General features: G+C 38.6%; 1 protein-coding gene across 2 annotated transcripts in view; it reads left to right on the top strand.

Annotated features, from left to right (window-relative positions):
- The window catches only part of DTWD2 (DTW domain containing 2), a 74,930-nt gene that overhangs the window by 9,236 nt on the left and 43,653 nt on the right, over positions 1 to 22,041 (top strand). For both annotated transcript variants that reach the window (XM_058827469.1, XM_058827468.1), the window contains exon 2: positions 13,614 to 13,704. In XM_058827469.1, coding sequence (XP_058683452.1) covers positions 13,614 to 13,704 — 91 coding nt within the window. The remainder of the gene's footprint in view (positions 1 to 13,613; positions 13,705 to 22,041) is intronic.

Raw genomic sequence — 22,041 nt, 5'->3', positions numbered from 1 at the left:
TATGAAATGTTCAGGAATTCAATATTTTGATGCTTATGTCATATAGTGAAAGAAAATATTCCTTATCTAAAAAGCACCTAGAGTTTATAGGTTAATTAAGGATGCCAAACGGTCTGAGGAAATCTACTGCCAGAAAGGTTAATAAGTGCTAAGGCTAGTTTTGTTAACAGTGGGTAAGAAGGTAAATCAAGACAGTGATAATTTATAAAAGGATGATCCAAAAAAAAGTGATTTAGTCGTTCTTATGATTTGCTGTGTGTATGAAACAGTAGCAGTCCAACTCAGTTTTATAATGTGTGGAACTTGTTTTTCCTGGTGTTTTTGAATTCAATATTACACTTAAGCAATTTAGGAACAAGCCCCCTTTCCAGCCTCCTCCCCCCTTGGTTTATTAGAATTATTGGTTAGAACCTGTAGAAATTCTGTTAGAATTTTCAACAAATGAAGTTGTGAGGCTCTAAAATCATTAGAGTTTAAATTTATTTGTTGTTTTTCATAGAAATTGTTAATTGTACTTTCTAATAGGAAATTTCTTCATTAAAATACCAAAGAAGGATCAGCGAATTCCAATTGTGCTGATTCTTCTGCAGATCTAAGTCAAATTCTCCTTGAGCATCAAAGTTCCTTTAAAAGCCTTAATGCATGAAAAGCAGGCACCTAATACTGTAATATTAAGTTGATTTTAAGTGCCTTTTAGAATATGTCATCGCCAAGTAGGTTAAAAAATAACCTCTATTGTACAACAAGCCTACTTACACCTATACCTGCTTCATGCCTTACAAAATAAACAGGGATGCTGATGAATCTGTGGTTTAAATTCAAGTAGTTTTAAAGATAAAGATATCTAGGCACCCAAATGTCTTGGATCTTAGGTCTTTAAAACTGCTTCACTAATGTGGCGTTTATAGCGGTACAGTGGATATAATCTGTCAAACTCTATAAATAAAGTTGGTTATGCTTTAATGTAATTCTGTTCTGAGCCACTGCTTTAATTTTGTATTCTGTTCATGTTGGCAAATGCAGATTTTGTAACTGTTTGGAGAAGGGCCGGGGAGAAATTTTTTTAGGGCACTATCAGAGGACTAATGAAGTTGGGTGCCACTAAAACAAATGCGGGTGGGGGACAAATGGAAGAGCATTCTTTGACAGACTTCTTTGACAGACTGGTAAATGAATTTAAGAATATCTAACCACGATGACATGTTCTGGTTCTGGTGTAAGAGGTGGTTATATTTGTCTGAATGTAAGAATATTAAGGGAGCATTTGAGAGTTTGCTACAGAAGTCAGACTGGGAAGATAGAGACTTGGGAATGGGTCTACAAAATAAACAAAATAAAAGAGAGCTTCCTGGGCTGTTGAGCTCCAGCAATTGATAGTTCAGAGTAGGAGAAGTCTTTGGTGGGAGTTTATGCTGTGGGCAGAGCTATTAAACATGCTCCCAGTGCCCAGGTGGGTGGTGTGGAAGGCATGCACAGCCAGCTTGCAGGTGTCATCCGTGTGGAGGGAGCAATTGCTGTAATGCAGGAGGTTAAAGGTGTTATGTAAAGAAACACTGACAGCTGTCTATTTATGAGGAACCTCACAAAATTCAGCACATTCAAAGCTCAGTGCTCAGGGCTAAACAAGCCGTTGTATCACTGTCAGCCCTGGCCTGCAAGGGAGTCACTCTGCATCAGAGGTGGGCAGCAGGGTAAGTGTGGGCCAGTAGCATCCCCAGGTGGGAGAAGAGGCCCTGTCCTGTCTGTTTCAATCAGAACGTAACTGTGTCTCAACTTCACAAAAAAACGAATTACACGTTTTAAGAGTGGTTAAATGCTAAAGCTGGTTGCCTGGTGAGACTCTGGTAGGCTAAGATCAGTTGGCTCAAGGCCTTTGAAATTATGCCTGCTTTGAGTTCAAAGCTGTTCAATTCTGAATTATTTTATGAGTCTGTTTATGGCATTGTACTGCTGTGCTCTGTTTAAATTAATACTAGTGGCCTCCTAGACCAAGCTATAATATTTTATGAGTGCAAAATAAGCTATTTTCTATTGTGATCCTTCTTGTTCCTGTCAATCTCTTAATGAGGTAGTCTTGTTTTTTGTTAACTTTCATAAGCACGCTTGCTAAATATATGTTACATTAGTAATAAAACTAGTGTTTCCAAGGTACATAAGAAAGTTTCATCTATGCAATGGACTTCCAACTTTCTTATTTGAAAGAAAGCATTATTGTGTACTTTTTCCTACAACATGAAGCCTGTAAAGCACTTTGAGTGGTAAAAATCAGTGTGGTTGTGAGGTTTGGTGTGGTGACTGCTATATTAAGCATTAAAAAGCACTTGTGCTGAATTGATAGTTTACCTTAAAAGCAGCATTTCCCGGTATCTGAAAGAAGCTTTAGAGTGGTTTAATTAATTTGATGACTGGTTAAATAAAATAAATGTTCTGTGTTCAGTAAAAATCAACTGAAGTTGATTTTTATTTAAAAAAAATGACTTTTTACTGGTAAATTACAGGTACACTGTTTTAAAATACATTATTCTGTTGCTTTATACCAGGAAACTGACTGACTGCTTTTTAGTAATATTGATGCTCGATCAGAATCAGTGTATTTGAAGGGCTGCTATTCAGAAAAAGGACACTAGAGCGCAGTGTAGCATTTAAAGTGCTCTTACAGCAGAGCGGTATCAGCAGTCTGAACAGAACATTGTTTGCACACGGCCTTTTTTTGTATGGTTTTATAATGTTGAGTTATACTGAAGTTTTCTGAGCGTATAAACACAACTCCATTCTTCTACCATCTGTGGCAGAAATTAATATTATACTCGAATACTATAATTGAACATTGTATTTCATATTTAACTATTTTCCTAATAGAGGTTATTCATCATATAAAGCTCCATTAACTGCATTTTTTCTTGCATTCAGTTGAAGATAAACGAAATAAGCTTTCTTTTAACAGGAGAATATATTTTTTAAAGGAGTTTTGTCTGATAGACGTTTTCTACTTTTTATGTTAATGCTAAAGATAACTTAGAAAGGGAATTGTGCTGTGTGTTCTGTTTTACCGTAATAAATTATAATAACACCTTCATTTAATAGTTTGGTTATTTTTTAGTTTTTGAAAGGAATGAAGGTTAAATTCATAGCTGGAAGTGACAGGATATAGCATTGTTGTGTGGATTGAGAGACACAAGAACTTAGCTGTTTTAACTTCTGAAAGATGTGTGGGCACTGAACCTGCTTTCATTAAAAATCAATGATAGAATTTCCTTGATTTCGTTTGGTGCAGAAAGGAGCTCTTAATTTTAACTCCCTTTTGTCATCTTCTTGTTTCAAACTAGGATTCAGACTTGGTGTTGTTATTAAAAAATAAAGTATACATTTCAATGGTTTCTGTGTTTAAAGCACTATATGATGAAGTTGCATAGGAGACTTGTATTTCAAATGTGAAAAGACCTATTGCTTTTGTGGTGATAGAAAGGGTGACTTTATTGAAATTTGGTCAGTGCTTTTTAAAGACATTGTCGCTCATATTATTCAAACTTAAAACTGAATAAACCCTATAAGCTGTTATGTAGAAATTTGCTGTTAGAAGTTTTTATTCTTGCCTGCATAGGATTTTGCAATATTACCCATAATGACAAGTTGTAATCATCCTTTTTTGATCAAGAAACAAACTACAACAACAAAACAACAGTGCAGGAAGATTTTAGGTAAATTTAACTTGAGATTTATAGACTGCATTTACACAGCTTCAGTTGCTGTTTGAACCCCTCACTGTACCTGAAATGTACTGTCAGTGGGTCCTGTTAGCAGTGTCTTAATCTCAGTTTCCCTGTCTCACAGCAATGTTAATTATGAACCTCTATTATACACGGAGTGCTAAAGAACCTGTGTTCTCTGACACCAAGCTACCAGACTGAGAAGAGGGTGAGTCAGCCAGAGTTTCTGAGAGTCATCTGTGGAGGAGCTGTTTGTGCAGGCATGCAAGGGATTACCAATCGTACCAGACCCAAGATGCTGGTGCTGTATTGTTGGGATTTTTATTTTTACTTTTTTGCCCGCTGTCTTGCTTGGATTGGTGGGTTCGTCTTTTCCCTGAGAAATTCTGAACTTTTTCATGAGACATTTTGGTTACATTTTTCAGCTTTTTTCTTTTCTTGTGGTAGCATCTAAACTTGTGAAACAGATTGGGAATTATAAGATGGCAATGTAAAATGTGAGTTTAACTTCTTAATGTCTTAATGGCACACTTTAAATGCCATTACAGCTTCACCTTCTTCAACAAATTTAAAGCTCTGCTAGCTGTCTGGCATCAAGCTTGTCAGGGTGCCAGGTATTTTGCCAGAGTGTGGAGCCAAGATGCATGAAAATGTCAACAATCTCAGGCTCATTAGTTTTTGGCTTTCCTGGCCTTTCTGTAATGACTGCTGTGCTGCATAAGCTAAATGCTATTTTATTTATTTACTCCTGTTAGTTCCAGTGGAAACCACAGCCAACTTTAATGTAAACAGTTAAGCTGTTGAAAGAATGTTCTCCTATTGATTTGTTAATTTAAGTTATTTACAAGGAAAGCTGCCTGCCAAAGTCTGCTTCCCTATAATAAGTTCAGAAAATGATACAGTGTGGATATTTTGTTCTTTTCTTCTTTGTACCTTTTCTCTTTTAAAGCACTAGAAAGTGTTTGTTGTATTGGATATGTTTTGATTAGGCTTGTAAAGCTGCCATGAACATTCCAGGCTGAAAAAAAAATCCCCAAACTAACTTGTTTGTCCTTTATTTGTGATTTAATTGGTCAGGCAGAAAGGTTATTTGCCTTGGGAAATGGACACATGAGAACACAGCACAACTTAAAGGCCTCTAATAAGGTTCACGCTGCCTTTGTCCAGATTTTTGAATATATTGATTTTTGTCTGTGTATCTTCAGCATAAAAATATGCAGATCACTCATTAAGGATAAGTATGCTCTTATAGAATCCATACACATGCTCTACTAAAGAGCCTACTAATTTTGTTGGGTAACCTGTTGCTTCCTGTTGTAGTGTTTAAGTCTAAAGGAAATGTCCAAATGAGTTTAAAATTCTTCCAATGTAATTGCATGTCACTGCAGTGTTACAAGCATAAAAGCCACTTCACCCATAACTGGTAATTCTCTAGATACTATGTCTTTGATATGTGCTGCTACTCATCATCCTGATGATGAGGATAAAATCTCTTGTACTATTCATTTAGTATTGAGAACCACTGTGAAAAATGTGGTAATACAAAATAATAGAAGTTTGTAATGGTACATAAGCTATCAGATACTTGGAAGGAAAGATACTTTTCTTCAGTAATTTTCGATATTTTTACAAATACACATTTTCTAAAGACAAATATATGTATGTTTATTTGCTTAATTTTTGAAGAACTGCACTAACTGATACAATTTTTCAAAACATGCAAAGGTGTTCCTTAATGAGAAGTCAGAGCTTGTCATGAGCTAAGTGACTGCTTCTGTCCCTTACTTCTGGAAAGTTGCCCTTTACATCTTAAATCTAGGAAGAATAAGATCTTGTAATCTTTGTTAGAGAGGCTTTTCAAACGTATTTCTACAGTTGTTCAAATCCAGACCAGTTGAACTTCGATGGAAATCATTGCAAGCTGATAGTTGTTTGGTGCTAAAAGAAGAAATGAGTTGATGATGTAAATCCCATTTCTAGTAGCTGGCTGTCAACTGCTGAAAACTCAGCTGTTTTTGAGATAGATTTGTTGGGTTTTTTTTCCCCAGTAAGAGCTCAGGATATAATCCCTGAAATATATTGGGTTGCTCTGAAAGTAAATGTTAAAATGGAAGCACATATAGCCTCTACTCTTGTTTTCAACACTTGAGCTTTATATTCTCCTGCTGAGTGTAGAAGCTAGATAATGGTCTATTGCTTCTTTTTTTTAGTGATTTGTGCCAGTAAACCATACTCAGAGCAAATGGGTCAAACATGAGGTTCTGTGGTGGAGAGCTAAACAATGAATAACAAGTGCCTGGGGATCATCATTAATACAGGGCACCTGTAGGGTGATGTTTATGGCTGACAGGAATAATGGTTTTGTGATTTTCTGAACTAAAAAGCGTATCTTCATGCTTTAGTAGCTTTTGACGATGGACCGCTTTTTTGCTGCTGTGAATTTCTCCCCCGCCCATTAAGTGATGCAACATAACTGTTCATGAAACAGATATAAATAGGTGTTTCTTTTTGTCCTTAGTCTCTGCTGGTATTCCTTGATAGCTCTGTGAATTAGCTACCTTAACCTTTGTTCAGGCTTTCTGAAGTCCAGTGCTCTGGCAGAGGCCCAAGATTGTTTCAAATTTAAAAGAAAACAAAGTCTTCAAATTGATTGACTGTGATGGAAAATCAGGTTTTTGCACGAGAGGCTGTAGTTAGAGTGGAAAACAGGAAGAAGGACAAGGGATCTATCTTCTCACCATACCATATTGGAGCAGGAGAACTGCTGAGAGTTGGTGCCAAGAAATCTGAGTGCTGAGAAATACTTCTGTGATCTCCTTACCGCTTGCTAGTAGTGCATGCTTTGTCGAGAGGCAGGGAGATGACTCTGTCTTCCTGTCCCCCTTCTGTACCTCTTAATGTTATCTTTCTGTGCCTCTTCTCTGAAGTATTTCTGACCCTATCCCATTGCCTTCTGCCATTGGTGCATCCCTTGACCCTGTTAGTTCCAGTAGGCTACTGTGTTGGTTCAAAGACAGTTTTTGTCTAAAAATACTGCATTGCTTTTTAAATATCTCTCTTGTATATCATGCCTCTTTATGCTGTGACCATGTTTGCTGTGTTGATAGTACCTCGTGGCAAAAAGAACAGATGCTACGTTTTATCAACCACAGAACTATCAGGAAAGTGCCCTGAAAATGAATTTGTTGAATACAATGGTAACCTCTATTTAATTGGTTGATTTTATGGTCTTGTTGGTTTTGAAATTTGTGATACTGCCTTAAGTGTCTTCTGGTACAAAATGCTAAATTTAATCTGGCATATTTTAATGAATTTAATATTTAGTACTCTGGTTGCTTTCTCTGGAACTAGATGGAAAAGTTTTGGAACCTGTACCAGAATACATTACAGATTTAATGTGTAGAAGGAGCAAGATCTATAAGTTAAAACAGATAAAATTAGGTTTAAATTAGATTTTAGGAATAAATTCTTAGCTGTAAGGGTAGTGAGGCACTGGAAGGGTTGTCCCAGAGGAGCTGTGGGTGACCTATCTCTGGAAGTGTTCAAAGCCAGAACCTGATCTACTGGAAGGTGTTCCTAACCATGTCAGGGGAGGTGGAATGAGATAATCTTGAAAATCTTTTCCAATTCAGGCTGTTCTGCTGTTGTTCCATTGATACTGTTGATCTAAATTAGTATTTCTAGGAGGATGTTTTTTTTTCCTGGCTGGTACTCTGGAGCAGTAGAAGGAAGAAGTTGATAGTGGTATGGTATTATATGAAGTCCTGATATTCAAACTCAGGGCCTGAAGCTCTTTAGCACAGTGCACATTTGATGTGTATTGGAAAATTATCTGCAAAATGGAGAGACACCAAATGATTCCACACCTCTCATGATAGCATGAGAGCTCTGGTAGAACTTTTTCTATGAATTAGAACAAGTATTCTAGATTTCAGATCAGCGGAGTTAGTTTATTTCTGTGTTCTGTTGCTTAAAGTTGCTGAATTTGTGGTTTTGTTGTGAACTTGTTGTAAGTTTATTATGTTGAAAAGGTTACAAAAGCTTTTGTGCATGATAACTAAATTCTCTTAAATAGTTGCCTTTTTATACCTAAAGGCAATTTGTTTGCAAAATAGATGCTTTTTACTGTTGGGTAACATGCAAACAAGTTTTTTTCCATTATTGTGTGTAATCTTTTCTTTGAAAAGAAGATTTTTCACTGTGATTTGTATTAGATGTTTTTCCTGTGCATACACATTTAAGTGTATATTTTTATTCAGGGATCAAAGATACGTTCCATAAAATTCACTGGTTGCACCATTAAGAAGCTAAAATTCTGAAACAAACCCATACACCTCTTTGGTTTATTTATAACTTCTTGTGGGAAGAAAAACTTTCGCAATATGCTTTTTGTTTTGTTTTGTTTGTTTTTTCTTTGCCAGGAAGCTGGTGTTAGACAGATTACCAAGTGGAAAGGGAAGTACTCTATTGTTGTTCTTGATACTCCCTTCACCTGTGTTTCTGATACTGTGTTTTATGTGGCTATTGACTCTTAATGAAATTTGTAAGGATTTAATTTTGAATTTTTATGCCTCATGACCAGTGAGTTTCTAAGTCCTTTGAAAGAGATGGGAGCTGGAACACAGTAAAGTCAGAGCAGTCTTCTATGCCTGATTTTTCTCAGGAAACCTCATTACAACTGAGGCTTGAAATTTTGCTTGAGTAATGAATGTCCAAAATAAGCCTAGACAAGAAAAATCCTAGACAGTGCCAATGGCATGAGAAATTACTCCAGGTATTTTTGATCTGGCTTCTCCAGCAGTCAGAGTGCATGCCAGAGGTTTGTGTAGTGTCATAATAATGTTCCATGTTTAATTTCATCCTTTCTTAGGGACACTTTTCAACTGATGTACATTTTTACTACCCTGAATTAAACTGCTGTTTTCACAGGATTGCTTATTGAAAGTTTGTACCATTGAATGTTTTGTCATATTAAGGTCAGACTGTGTTTTTTTTCTAAATGTTGAGTTAGGATTGTTTCTTTCTAAATACATAACTTTATATGTACCTATGTATAAGATCTACTTATATATAGTATAATTCACTCTTTATGTTCCTTCTATAGCTTTAGTGGTTAAGGTGGAGAATGCAAAATGTCATCTTAAATCAATTTTTAGTTTGTGTTTGTCCTCTTAATGTAAATGGAGCAAAAATAACATTAGTTTTCAAATTTTTAAACATAAATGGGATTCTCTATTTAAACTTCCTACACACAGCTTTGTAAAACTCCTGAATGTTGTTTTAATGCATGGGTGTAATGGGTGTATTAGTATAAAATAAACATATCGTAACTTTGTGGCTTTTCTTCAGATTTCTCAGGTGGGTTTTCACCTTGAAACCCTTGGTGTTTTGACAAAAACAGTAGAGAAATATAATTTACTTGAAGGAGCCATTACTGTTTTGACAGGCATGTTTTTTTGAAAATACAGTGTGAGGCCTCACCTTGGCAATACATGTTGGAACATGAATATGTTGCTATAAGTGTTAGTAGTTAAAAAATATCAGCTTTTTCCTTATTTAAGTATTGGAAGCATTGTTTCTAAAACATGCGCTTGGCACACTCAACTTCTGTATGTTTCCATACAAATGTCTACAAATGCTGAGCATAAAACTGTAACTGTTAGTTTTTGCTTACTCAGGGTTTAAGTCCTTGAATAACCTACCTGTAGTTTCCTGAATATGAGTGTACAATTACACTCACTTGCATTCACAGAATGATGCTTGTTCTCAGAAGAAGGCTTTGGACATGTAGCAAGGTAAAATTTAGTTCTGAGAACATGTGTACAGTAAAATAATATAAAGACTTGGAAAGAGTTTCAGAATTAGCTCACTCTTTTCCAGACTACAGCATATTTACTTTTAGATTATCTCTGCCCAGAAACTGGTAATCATACTAAACCTGACACCACAGTCCGCTGTCCAAATTCAGTTCTGCTGGGAAAGATAGACCTAATGTTATTCAGAGTATCATTAATTTAGATATAAATAATGGAAGGAAAGCTATAAAGTCAGTACATGTACATGGCTGTCTTTTTCGTATGGAGCACTCTTGCAAGCTATGGAATGATGATTTTTTTTCTTTTAGTTATGCCATTGTGATGGGTTACTTCATCATAAGTTTTTAGACTAGGAAAGCTTTATTGGAAAACAGGTAAGAATCCACTGGATAGCTTTGAGTTGTACTGAAATTGCATACAGGTGAATAATACAACAAAAATTATCCTCCTTAAAATCCTAATCCCCACCCACAAACCTTTTCATTAATATTCTGAACACTACTGCTCCTTGCCAAGAGCTGACTGCTACTTTGATATCCAGCAATGAGAAAGCTGATGTTCAGTGTTAAAGAAGTTCCTGGTGCTGCCCGTTCTCTTCTGTAGTATCAGTATCAGTAGAGCAATACTAAAACAGCGTGTTTAAACAAAAGAAAAAGACTGAATGCCTTTTCTGGCTAGGTGGCCTTTCTCAGAGCAAAGGCAGCTTTTGTGGGGGTGGAACAGTACTTGGTTTGTTCTGCAGTGCTTCCGGTCACACAGATGTAGACTGGTAATGGTTTCATGAAGGAATAATGTTGTTTTTTTTTTGTTTCACTTATAACTGTTAGGTTCCAAAGTAAAATCACAGAAGTAAGTCTTGTGCCCTCAGGATGGATTTGTAAAAGTATGTATTCAACATAATTAGGTACCTAATTGGGTGCTTAAAGTTAGGTGATGTATATGCATATGTAAGTAATAAAATTACATTGGAAAATTCTTTATTTGTCATAGTCTGTGCTTTGCTCCCTACAGCTCAAATTACAGGCAGAATTTATTTTGCAGCTATTTGAAAATAATTACTTTCCAGGTAATTTCCTTATTTTGTTTGGATTTGCTTATTTTTTTCTCTGTGAGATTAACAAAGCTTAAAAAACTATCTGTGAAAAATCCAAACCACTATGGAAAATACAACATACATATACCAAAGGGAGACTTGAAAGTAAGTAAGTTATACCTAGTGAAATTTGTTATAATTAAACACCCTGAGGTCAGAAATCACTGGAAGCTGTTTTTGTGTGCTTATAAGAGGTAATGCACAGTGTGGCTTATGCAATTGAAGTCAACAGCTAACTGTTTTGGAACTGCTTGCTTTAGCAGATTTTCATGCCTTCATCTCTCTTCAATAGAAAATGCCAGTATAGGGAGAACTTTAACAACTTACCTTGTAGCTGAAACCAGCTGTTGGAGTGAACCAGCTATTGTGGAGAAACCAAGGAATCACACTTGGTACACACACTTGAGTTTCTGATAAACCTGATGATCAAAAAGAGGATGAAGTTTGACTTAACAATCAGGGCACAGCCAACAAATAGCCTCCATGCTATTTGCTGCTTCTAGGTTGTTATCAAAACAGAGATTTCTGTTTACTCACATCTGACTAACATTACTCCATGTTTTGGAAAAGGTAAAGGGATTGCACTGGAGAACAACCTATTGGACCTGGAAGTGAGGTTGTTTTCAGTTCATTCACGGTGGAGGTCTCTTGGGTAGCCCACTGAATAGTCAGGTTACTGAGTGCTTAATTTTAGGCCCAGTGCCTGGCCATTAACACAGCAGAATGTGCCAAATTTGTGCAGCATTAGCAACAAGAAAATGCCAGTACTAGAAGGAAAAACAGACAGGAAGCTACTTGAACAGTACATCGAAAGAGTGTATCAGGATAATTTCCTGTTTGTCATTCAGCCGATTTATTGTCTGTGAGCCTTTTCGTCTGAATATTTAACGTTAATTTTTCTGGTGCTTATTTTGAGAAGTACCAATTCCTTGTCTTGCATCAATATTCCCTCCATCCTCACTTTGTATTTAGACTGGTGTTGGGTAACCATTAACTCTATATCCTGTGCAGACAGGAATAGCCTCTGTGCCTCAGTAGTTGAGGCTTGAAGTACAGGTTTTAAATTAGCACAGCCCGTCAACTGATAAAGAGGAGCTTATTAGTTCTTACTGCCTTTTTATAATGCTTATTAATAATCAAATATTAATGTTTGAATGGGGAACAGTTATATTAGTGTGGAACACTTTAACATTACTTAGTCCACCTGTCTGGGTGTGTGATCTTGTGAACAAGCAAATTCATTCTCAGTCAAACTCTGAATGAATTTAATTTGAACCTTTCTTCACAATTCACTGCTTTGAATCATGTCTGCTGCAGTGATTCATTGCTTACTGTCTCTCCTATGTGGTCAATGTATGAACAGTTAACAATAAAGATTACAGGGAGGATTCAGGTGAGATTCTGCTGCAAGTCTCTATCACTGCTGAAAATATTGATTTTGTATTTTTTAAGTGTAAAGACTTTTGTTTGCAGAGATGGTGTGCTTTTGATTGGTGAATACAGGTAGTTTCACTGTTAAGAAAATTCTTCATTTTTCCGAGTCGTTGAATAACGTATGCAAGGACGTAGAGTGACATCTGTGTGTGCATGTGCACATGAATGTGTTTTTCTGGACTGACAGTCCAGTTTCTCTGTGAATAACTTCAAATTTACTTCTGTTTATTCTTCCTCATTCAGCACATCATTTTCATAATAATGAAGCAATAAAATCACAGACAAAGGACTCTCTAACTATTTAAAGTTAAGGAGGATATGTTTATTACGGCTGCGTGACATGCTGGAGTCATTTCCCAAAGATGTGTGTGCCCCTCACTGCCCCTTATTCTCAATTTATTCCCCAAAGTATTACGTATGCCTATACATATTCATTGCCTGACTCATCTCATATGGTAATGAGCTCCACACCCCTCTGGGCATACTCAGTTCTTTTAAAATGGGTCTGGGGTCTTTTTAATTAAATAGTTATTTTTCCTTGGGCTTGAACTTTTTGACTGTGTCCTGTTGGCAGTTTTCTTGGACACAGTTCAGATCCCTTGCTTGCAGGTGTAGACATGTTCTTTTCCACAACAGTCCATCCTTCTTGTCTCCTTCTACAAGTACAGCTTAAGACAAGCAGAATATATCTCCTTGGGCTATTCATATAATTTTGACAATTGTTGACTACTTTACATTTTTCCTACAAGCAAAAGATATGTGACCTTGCTTTTAATGAACTACACCTAGTAATCATTAACTACCTATATTGCTCCTACCTTAAATTTTCATATGATTCTTTTACCTTGAAAATTTTTAAAGTTGCTCCTATTCTAGTTAAAATCTTAATTTCCTTATTTTCTTAACTCACTAAGCATAAGTTAACAGTTCTTTAGATACTGTTCTTCAGCTAGTCATTTCAACAGCTTGAGGCAGTATACCAAAGAATTTTAAATTTTTTTTTCTTACTTAGGTTAAATGTTCCTGATAAGGATTTTTCTATTTTCATTCTACATGTCTGTTACATATTTCATCATAGATGGAATTATAAAAAAATAAAATACAGCATGTCTGGGGTTTATTTTGTGTACTTCTAAAATGTTATATTCTAATAAATCATTATAAATATTATATAAATTGTAAATATTGTATGTTCTCTTGTAGCTCATCATATGGTTGAAACTAACTTGTTAGGAAAGCAGTAACAGACTTACCTAATAAGGGTATAGATACTAGTAAATTGCTTATCTTGAAGATGACAGAAGAATTTTTAGAGTGCTTTAACCCTACCCAAACCACAGGAATTATCTGAACACTATTCTCAAAATGCTGTTTCAATGAAAGCCTTGCCTCTTTATTTTTAAAAGTGAAAGGAGTTTCAAACATAAAATTACATGATGTTTAATGCAATGTGGTTAGGGGAAGTTCTTGGGGAATGTATATGAATTTGTGCAATGTATTTATATCTTCCTTCACAAACTGCTGATTGTTTTTATTGTTCTCTCACTCCCTTTTTCTGTGTAGCCGTCCTCAGAAGGTGTGTTTGTGTCCTTTCCTGCCTGTACATCCACTAAAGGTCTCCACCTGCTTGTATATAATTCAGCATCCAGCAGAGGTGAGTAAGGCTGTGGTAACTGCGTGATTTGAGCTCGAATCTTAATGCAGCACGTGGTAGGCAGGAGGAAACAGCTGTGCTGACAACTGATTGTCATGCTCTGACCCCAGCCATCAGCTGAATACCACAGTACTTGCTGAGGGATGCGAAGCAGAGGGAGAAAAGGTAAAACTTGATGTGAGAGAGATAAGAACAGTTTAATAAATTAAACAAAGTGAAATGTAGTAGTAGTAGTACTACTACTACTACTGCTGCTGCTATTAATAATAATAATAACAAGTGATGCACGATACAGTGCTCACCACCCGCTGGTGCCCAGCCCATCCCTGAGCTGCAATTGGCAGGTCCTGAACATACCCAGTTTAAATACTGGGCATGATATTCTATGGTGTGAAATATCCATGTTTAGCCCTTTGGAGTTACCTGACCTGGACATGCTCCCTCAAGATTTCTTGTGCAGCTCCTCACTGGTTGAGCGTGAGACACTTGAGAAGTCCTTGGCTTAGGGTAAATGCTACTTAACACACTGATGTTTTCATTGTTGCTATCAACATTATTCTCATCCTGGATGCAAAGCACAGCATTTTATCAGCTACTGGGAAAAAATTAATTATATCCCAGCCAAAACCGGTGCAGTAATGAGTTTTCCTTTTAAACGTTGTGACTGAATGCCAGTTCATCTGAGTTGCTATATTTATTGTTCAGTTCTTCTGAATTATTGTACCTTCTGAAATCACACCTTATTTCTGTAATTCCATGTATGTGAGGTGTCTCAACTGTGTAGTGCTACTAGAATTGAAATCTACTTGCTTTTGCATAAATTGTAAGAATGAAATAACATTATTAAATAACATTAAATAAAGACACAGTGTAATTTGTGGGGTATCCTATGCGAGGCCAGGAGTTGGACTCTAAGATCCTTATAGGTCCCTTCCAACTCAGTATATTCTGTGATTCTGTAATTCTGTGAGCACAGTGTCTCACAGACATGCTTAGACTTGATCCATAGAGAAATGTATTTTGATTAAAGCAGTGATCTTTAATTGATGTTAATGTTCTGTTGAAAATATGAATTAAGTTATTCATCTTAGTAATGACCTTAGCTATTTCCCCAGTGAAAAACTACAGTTCAGCTTCAGAACAGTATGTTTTGGTTTACCAATAAGAGAACATATATTGATGTTTTTCTCTTTGGTTGACAGTGGCCTAAGGAGGTGTACCATAAGGTGTTTAAGGTGCTTGGAAATTGTACCACAGTTAGACAGATCTGGGTAGATGGTGGGTCTACAAATTATATACTGTGGTATTCAGAAAACTGTACTCTCATGGTCCTCTGTTTGCTTGACATTACACAGTTGCTCAGTCAACATACAAAGAGTCATTTCCTGAAGGAATTGCTGAATACAAAAAAATACAATTAAAAAAAGTTTTATATTGCCGGGAAATAAAACAGAAGCCATGACATATTTGGGCCCTAAATGGGAAAACTGATTTTTAATGGACTGTGTATAATAGGAATACTCTTCCCTGTTAGTTCTTATTTCAAAAGTACCTAAATATATACAGAAGTCACTTTCTGCGAAAAAGAAGTTTAAAAATGTACCAGAGATATTGAATTGGCTTTTTAATTGTGTTGAATTTCCTGTTTCATAGTGGAGGGTATTAGAAAAAGTTTGCAGATGTTTCTAGATTTAATACACCACTCCTGTGTCTGTCTGGAAGGCTATCTACAATTCTTTATTATTTAGCGATCACAACAGCTGTCTGTTAAAATGGGATGCAAATTTTTCCATTACTCTGTATTTCATAATGATAATTCATACCATAAACTACCATTGAAAGACCACTATGGTAACTATCCAACCATATGAGGGCCCTTGGCTTAACAGAGATAAGTCCTGTTAAATGGTGAGAAGCTAAGAACATCATACAATGATCTTTGGAAGTGTTAGATGGTCACAGGTGGTGCTTTTGATTGCATAACTGCAGAGGCATAGGTGACAAAAGGTAAATTCCTTTTGCTTCTAGCTGTTCATATTCAAAACATAATCAGTCTTGAAGGCAGATGAACCTTCTGGACTGTGTCTGATCCTTCAGTCTGCCATTCCATTACAGATACACTCAGTCCATTTCAAAAATATCCTTTTAAACTAACCAGGTAGAGAATGTGTTTCCCCTTGCTGCACATCAGTGCTAACTGTCATCCCCCATGTGCTTCATTATTGTCTTTGGAAGTCTGCAGAGCACTGAAGTAAGCCTTCTTACTATAGTCAAATGGTGCTCTTGAGGCAAGATAGTAATGTAGAAGGTCAGGAAAAAGCATTTCCTGCACTCTGATTAATGTGACTAATATCTTCACATTCACACTATCCAGAGGCCAAGCTGCCAGATATACCTGTGCACGTATCAGGTATTGTGAAGGGGAGAGGAATCACTTACTGTAGAACAGCGGATCACATGTGAGAAATTGTACTGTCAAACTTCCATTTTGTTTAATAGCTGCATGAATTACTTAGATTTTTATTTCTGAAGGAATCCAAGGATAATACAGCACTCCATGTCAGGGTCTAAATACTTGTTTTCTGATCAGTGTTATTATACCGTTGCTTATCATGAGAATAATTTAAAAACTAAAAATATGGAAATCCAGCATCAGGATTAGTGCAAAGGTGATGAAGTTATTTGCTCAGTCTGATTAATTTTTCTTCTTTTCATATAGGTAAATATGTATATAAGTAAATAAAATAATTTTGTCATTTTTCCTTTTTCATGCCTGCTGTTGTTATCCATAGGTCAGTGGCATAGCTAGGTTTTTGTTTTCTTTGCCTTTGATTATTCTTGAAGTGATTGTAAGTAGGATGTAGGCCATTATGTACTTTTCAAAACCTGAGTGATGTGTGTAACTCAGGATAGAGCCCCAAAGCGTAGCAGAGGGTATCTGTTAAAGTTTCTTGTTCCCTGCCTTTCTTTCTGAATTTTCTGTGTTAACCATCTGAGAAGAAAACTTAGAAAAAAGAGGACTCTGTGTATTTAATGATTCTGTATATTGATCTAATGCAAGTAATTTGCTTTGAGTTGCTCATTATAATACCTCTTCCATATAGTATTTCTTAGTGAACAGTAAGAAACGTGAGGGGGAAATTCTTTCTGCTTGCCCTGAAAATTCATAGGGAAACATGAAGGTAATATATACCCACTGGCTTTAATAAATATTTTTATTAATTTGACCTGTTACTTCATTGTAGATGGATAATGCTTTGGTAGCCAAAATTACCATAAATTCCCAGAAAACAGAAAAACACAATGGAAAAGTAAATTGCCTTGAGTCTGGCAAGAAGTTAGGTTTTCACGCTGCAGCTCTCAGAGATCTGTGCCTCCAGTGTTTGGACTACTGCTGAGCAGTGCTCACACAGCAGCAGAACTGTGCCTCCAAGACTGCCTTGAAAGGCCAGAAGCCTGGGGACAGGCAAGAGATTGAAGGGAATTTAGCCAGAATAGCTGAGTCTGGGTGACCAGGAGGATATTCCATACCATATGACAACACAGAGCTGGGGGAGGTGGGTGGCATCTCTGAGGCTTGTGTAGGAACTGCTACATGTGCTGAGGCCACATTTCTCATGAAGTGGCTGCACTTTGCCTGTTAATAGGAAATGGAGAATTAAAATATATTTATTTTCCTTTGCTTCTGCCCATGGCCTTTTCAACCCACAAGTTCATTTACATCTATTTCCCCACCCTGTTCCACTGAGAATGGAGAGTGACTGGTGGGCACCAGGAAGCCAACCAGGGTCAGCCCACCATGTAAGTTCTTTAGTCCTATTTCTAGCTATGTACTTCAGTGTTCAAGTCATGAATAAACAAAGAAATGCAAATGACTGTTAGAATACTGAGAAGAAGAAAGGAGAGTAACTCCTCACTTTCAAACCAGTAAACAGAAAATTGCTGGTATGATAATGTTACCTACAGAATGGATAAATATAAATGTTTTAATGAGGAAAATTATAAACAAATAAAACCTCTTTAACTTTAGTTTGACTTAGAACTTCTTAAAATTCTGTTCTTAATTCCTTTCAGCTTTGCATTTTATGCTTTAGCTTCTTTTTTGTTTTAGATTGGAAAATTCCATTTTTTATGTTGGTAAGAGAATGTATTTCTTTGGATATGAAAGGTAATTTTCAAGTAAGGATATGACACTGGAGGGAGCAGTTGAATAACTTTCTCCTGACTGATGACAGCTCTTTTGGTTTTGCTTATCAGAGACAAATAGATTTTCTTCCAGGTCCTTTATTACCACTTCTTAAATTCTTATGAAGAAGGGAGGCCTTTGACTACTGAATTGGAATGTTATTTAATTATGATAAAATAAAGACAAATAATATTGTACCACTGACAATGGCTTATTTGCTGAGGTAGAAGAAATTGATGGCAATTTGAAAGGTATTTCTCCCTCCCGTTGCTGGCACTTCACTCCCAAGTTACTTTGATCATTGTCTGTCTGTTGGAGATACCATGCTGCTGCCATGAAAAATGGTGGTGGATGTAGCAGCACAACTGCTCCTTCAATTCCATGATGTTTTATTTACAGAGGATCAGTAGATAAGGTTCAGAAAAAGCAAAATTAATAAAAAGTTTAGGCAACAGTAATAAGTGCTCAGAAAACTATTTTAATAGTACTTTGGGAGCAAGACAATGTGAGAGTGCAGGTAGCTGCACATTGATATTGATGGAAGTAACATATGCCAAGAATGAGTTAATCAGGGCCTCACATGTTCACGAATACTGTGTTGTTCAGATACGACTCTTAAATCAAAAGGCAGACCAAACCCTTCCCTCTTACCCCTGCGTTTCATTAATTAATCCTGTGGTTTAGTGCTGCAGCGATGGAAAGCCCAGAGCACCGCGACTTCTCTGGAGAAACAGCCCTGAAAAGGGCTGGGCCGAAGCATGTGCAAGCAGCTTCGGCCAGTTGAGTGATTTCAGCTCAGCTCAGTGGCGGCGGGCAGGTGACACAGGAAGCAGGGACAAGAAAGCTGGTCCAGCGTTCCGCTAAGCACAAACCTTTATTCAGGCAGAGATTTGGCAAAGGGTGCCAGCAACAGCTAATCCACAGAGCAGGGGAAAACCCGGGATACTTATAGGAGAGGAGAGGGGCGGGGGGAGCCTGAGATACCTGTATTGGGGTGGGACAGCAGGGGGGAACACCAATGAAGCACAACAGTTTAACATAACTAACTCAAAGAGCCCTGGGAGTGATACATTGTCTCTCTCTGAGTGAAAGGTGTCTTGCCTCCAGGAGAGAGCCAGGATCTCAGGCTCGGTGGGCTCCTCCGCACCCACAACTCCCCCTTCTTTATTTATTAAAAAGGCATCTCCTAGAGAGTTAGCTAAAACTTCTTAAAACATGAAAACATACTTAGGAAGATAATAACAATTAGGAGAACCCAAAAAATGTTTTTGAGGATGGAGGCAACCCATCCTTTGAGCCCTTAGCTCCCAAAAAGGTCCTCAAGCCACTGGGGCTCCTTTTCAGCCTGGAGTTCCTGGACCGCGTGTTGGAGTCTCTGGATGCGGGCATGGATGCCTTCATTGGGGCTAGAGAGGTCAAAGCAGCACAGTCTGTTAAATTCCTCGCAGCCATGTCCATGGGCCAGGAGCAAATGGTCTAGAGGGTTGGTGGCGCTGCCCATGGACAAGCACATGTGGTCTTGTTTGAGCGTCTTTGCGAGGGTGGTCCACACGTTCTCCTGGGGCTGTGGTACTAGCCAGGCATCCACAGCTGATGTTTTCAGGAGCATCTAGATAATCAGGAACATCAGGAACTCAAGGATGGTTTTGCTCTCAATTTTCTACAACAGGACATAAAAGATTAGTTCCGATTTTTGGAGGGGGGGGGGGGCTATTTTCTTTTTCCCCTTCCTCTCCCGTCTCCCCCCTCTTTAAAAAAAAAAAAATTTATAAGCAAGGTTATTCTGTGTATTGGGGACACATGACCCGACACCAGCAGCAGCACAGAGGTGCATTTTGGTGTAAACTGGCAATTTGGGCTAGGCAATGAGGGCGAGAAGGGGAAGGGGGAGGGAGTTAAGAAGACTTGTGTACTGTCATGGTGTTAGGCGTGACGTTGGCAGTCGTCTCGTTGCGGCCCTGGTAGCAGGACAGTTTGGCCTCTGTCTGGTTGTTGGTCTGGTGGCAGGTCAGTTTGGTGGACTCCGATGACGTCTCTGTTTCCAGGCTGCTGTGGACTGCTGTTTTTCTGGACCTGTGTGGGTCTCAGGAGACGTTGAAAGTTCTGAGTCTGGTGCAGGGTTTGTAGGGCCTAAATAAGGTTTTACATTTTTCCCTGGGAGCCACTTCGGTCCTGATGGTGTGGACACACGCATACCCTCTCCCCCAGGTAATCAATGGAAATGTCCATTGTGATTCAGGATCCTTGATCAGCACCGGCGACTTCTCCGTGAGTTGGGCATGAGTTGAATTAGAGAAGTGCTGTATTACAGGGGGGTCAGGCTCTGTAGGCGAGCAATTTAGAAAGTTCATGACGTATAGAGCCTTACAGAGCCTCTCAATGGGAGGAATGATCTCTGTTCCTCCCTGCTGGTGATCAAGGACTCTTTTCAGGTTTTCATGGGTCCTCTCTACTATTGATTGCCCTGTGGGGGAATGAGGAATGCCTGTGGTGTGTTTCACTCCCCACTCACTGAAAAAGTCTCTTAATTTGTGACAGGTGTAAGCAGGTCCATTGTCTGTTTTAATTTGTTCTGGGACTCCCAGGGTAGCAAAAGCAAGGAGAAAATGTCGGATGGTGTGCTTGGCATTTTCTCCTGCATGGGCTGAGGCAAACACTGCACCAGAGAAGGTCTCTACGGAGACATATACATATTTGACTCTCCTGAAGGATGGGACGTGAGTGACATCGGTTTGCCATATCTGGCAGCTGTTAAGTCCTCGGGGGTTAACCCTGGAGTTAACGATTGGTATTTGGAAAGATTGACAATTAGGACAGGTGGCAACTATTGCTCTAGCCTGGTCTCTGGGAAGTCTGAACATTCTCATCAGTGCAGGCACATTTTGGTGGAAGAACTGGTGGGACAATTTTGCTTGTGCAAAAATGTCAGGGACATTGGCTGCTCTAGCAGGCATGGCTAAGGCATCTGCCCTCCTGTTTCCTTCGGCAATGGCACCTGGGAGGTCGGTGTGCGCCCTCACATGCATGACATAGTAAGGTTGCTTTCTGTGGGAGATAAGATATACTAATTCAGAAAGCAATTTGTATAAATTTGGGTTAGAGACCTATTTTAGAAATGCATGTTCTGCTCTCATAGCTATTCCAGCCACATAAGCCGAATCAGTCACCAGATTGAAAGGGTCTTGGAATTTCTCAAAAGCTCTGACGACAGCTGCTAATTCAGCAATCTGTGGTGATCCCTCGACCACTTGGACATCAGACTCCCACTTCTGTGTCTTGGGGTCCTTCCAAGTCATGACTGACTTGTGGGATTTCCCCGAGCCATCTGTGAAAACTGTCAGAGCCTTGAGCGGTGTTTTGCTCTGAAACGATTTGGGGACTAAATTAAATGTAGTTTTGAAAAGTCTGTGGCCAGGTGGGTGTATAGAAATTTGGCCTGAATAGCTATCGAGAGTGAATTGAAGGCTCTCATTGGTTTGGAGCAAAGGCTCCAAACTTCCAGTTGCCAGTGGGAGGAAGATGCATGTGAACTCACAGGCTGCAAGAGTGCAGAGACGGACTCTAGCTCTTTTAATGAGTTCAGCCATGATTTCTTGTGGAGTGGTGATAGTCTTAGTGGGCTGGTTATGTGTGAAGATCCACTCGATGATAAGGAGTGGATCCTTCAATGCCGTGTCCCATTGAAAAATGAGTGCATGTAAGCGCGGGGCCTTACCCAGGATAACCAGTTGGAAGGGCAGGCTGGGCTCATAGCGGTGGGCTTGCCATGAAGACAGGGCCTCCTGGACCTTGGTGATGGATTCCCGGGCCTCCGGCGTGAGGGCGCGTGGAGAGTCGAGGTCCTCGCTGCCACGGAGCAGGTTGAAGAGAGGCGCGAGCACTTCCGTTGTTACCCCAAGCAGAGGGCGTATCCAGTTGATGGACCCACAGAGCTGACGCAAGTCCCGCAGGGTCTTGGGGTCGTCTTTGATGGTCAGCTGCTGGGACAAGATGGTCTGCTCACAGATCCGGAGTCCTAAGTAGGTCCAAGGGCAGGTGTGCTGGACCTTGTCTTCACGGATCTCAAATCCAGCGTCCTCAATTGTCTGGATAGTTTTTTGTAAAGTCCGGTGCAGATAGTCATCGTCAGCAGCACAAACCGGGATGTCATC

This window comes from Poecile atricapillus, chromosome Z, assembly GCF_030490865.1.
Source record: "Poecile atricapillus isolate bPoeAtr1 chromosome Z, bPoeAtr1.hap1, whole genome shotgun sequence".
Taxonomy (NCBI): domain Eukaryota; kingdom Metazoa; phylum Chordata; class Aves; order Passeriformes; family Paridae; genus Poecile; species Poecile atricapillus.
This window is presented reverse-complemented; position numbering and strand designations above follow the sequence as displayed.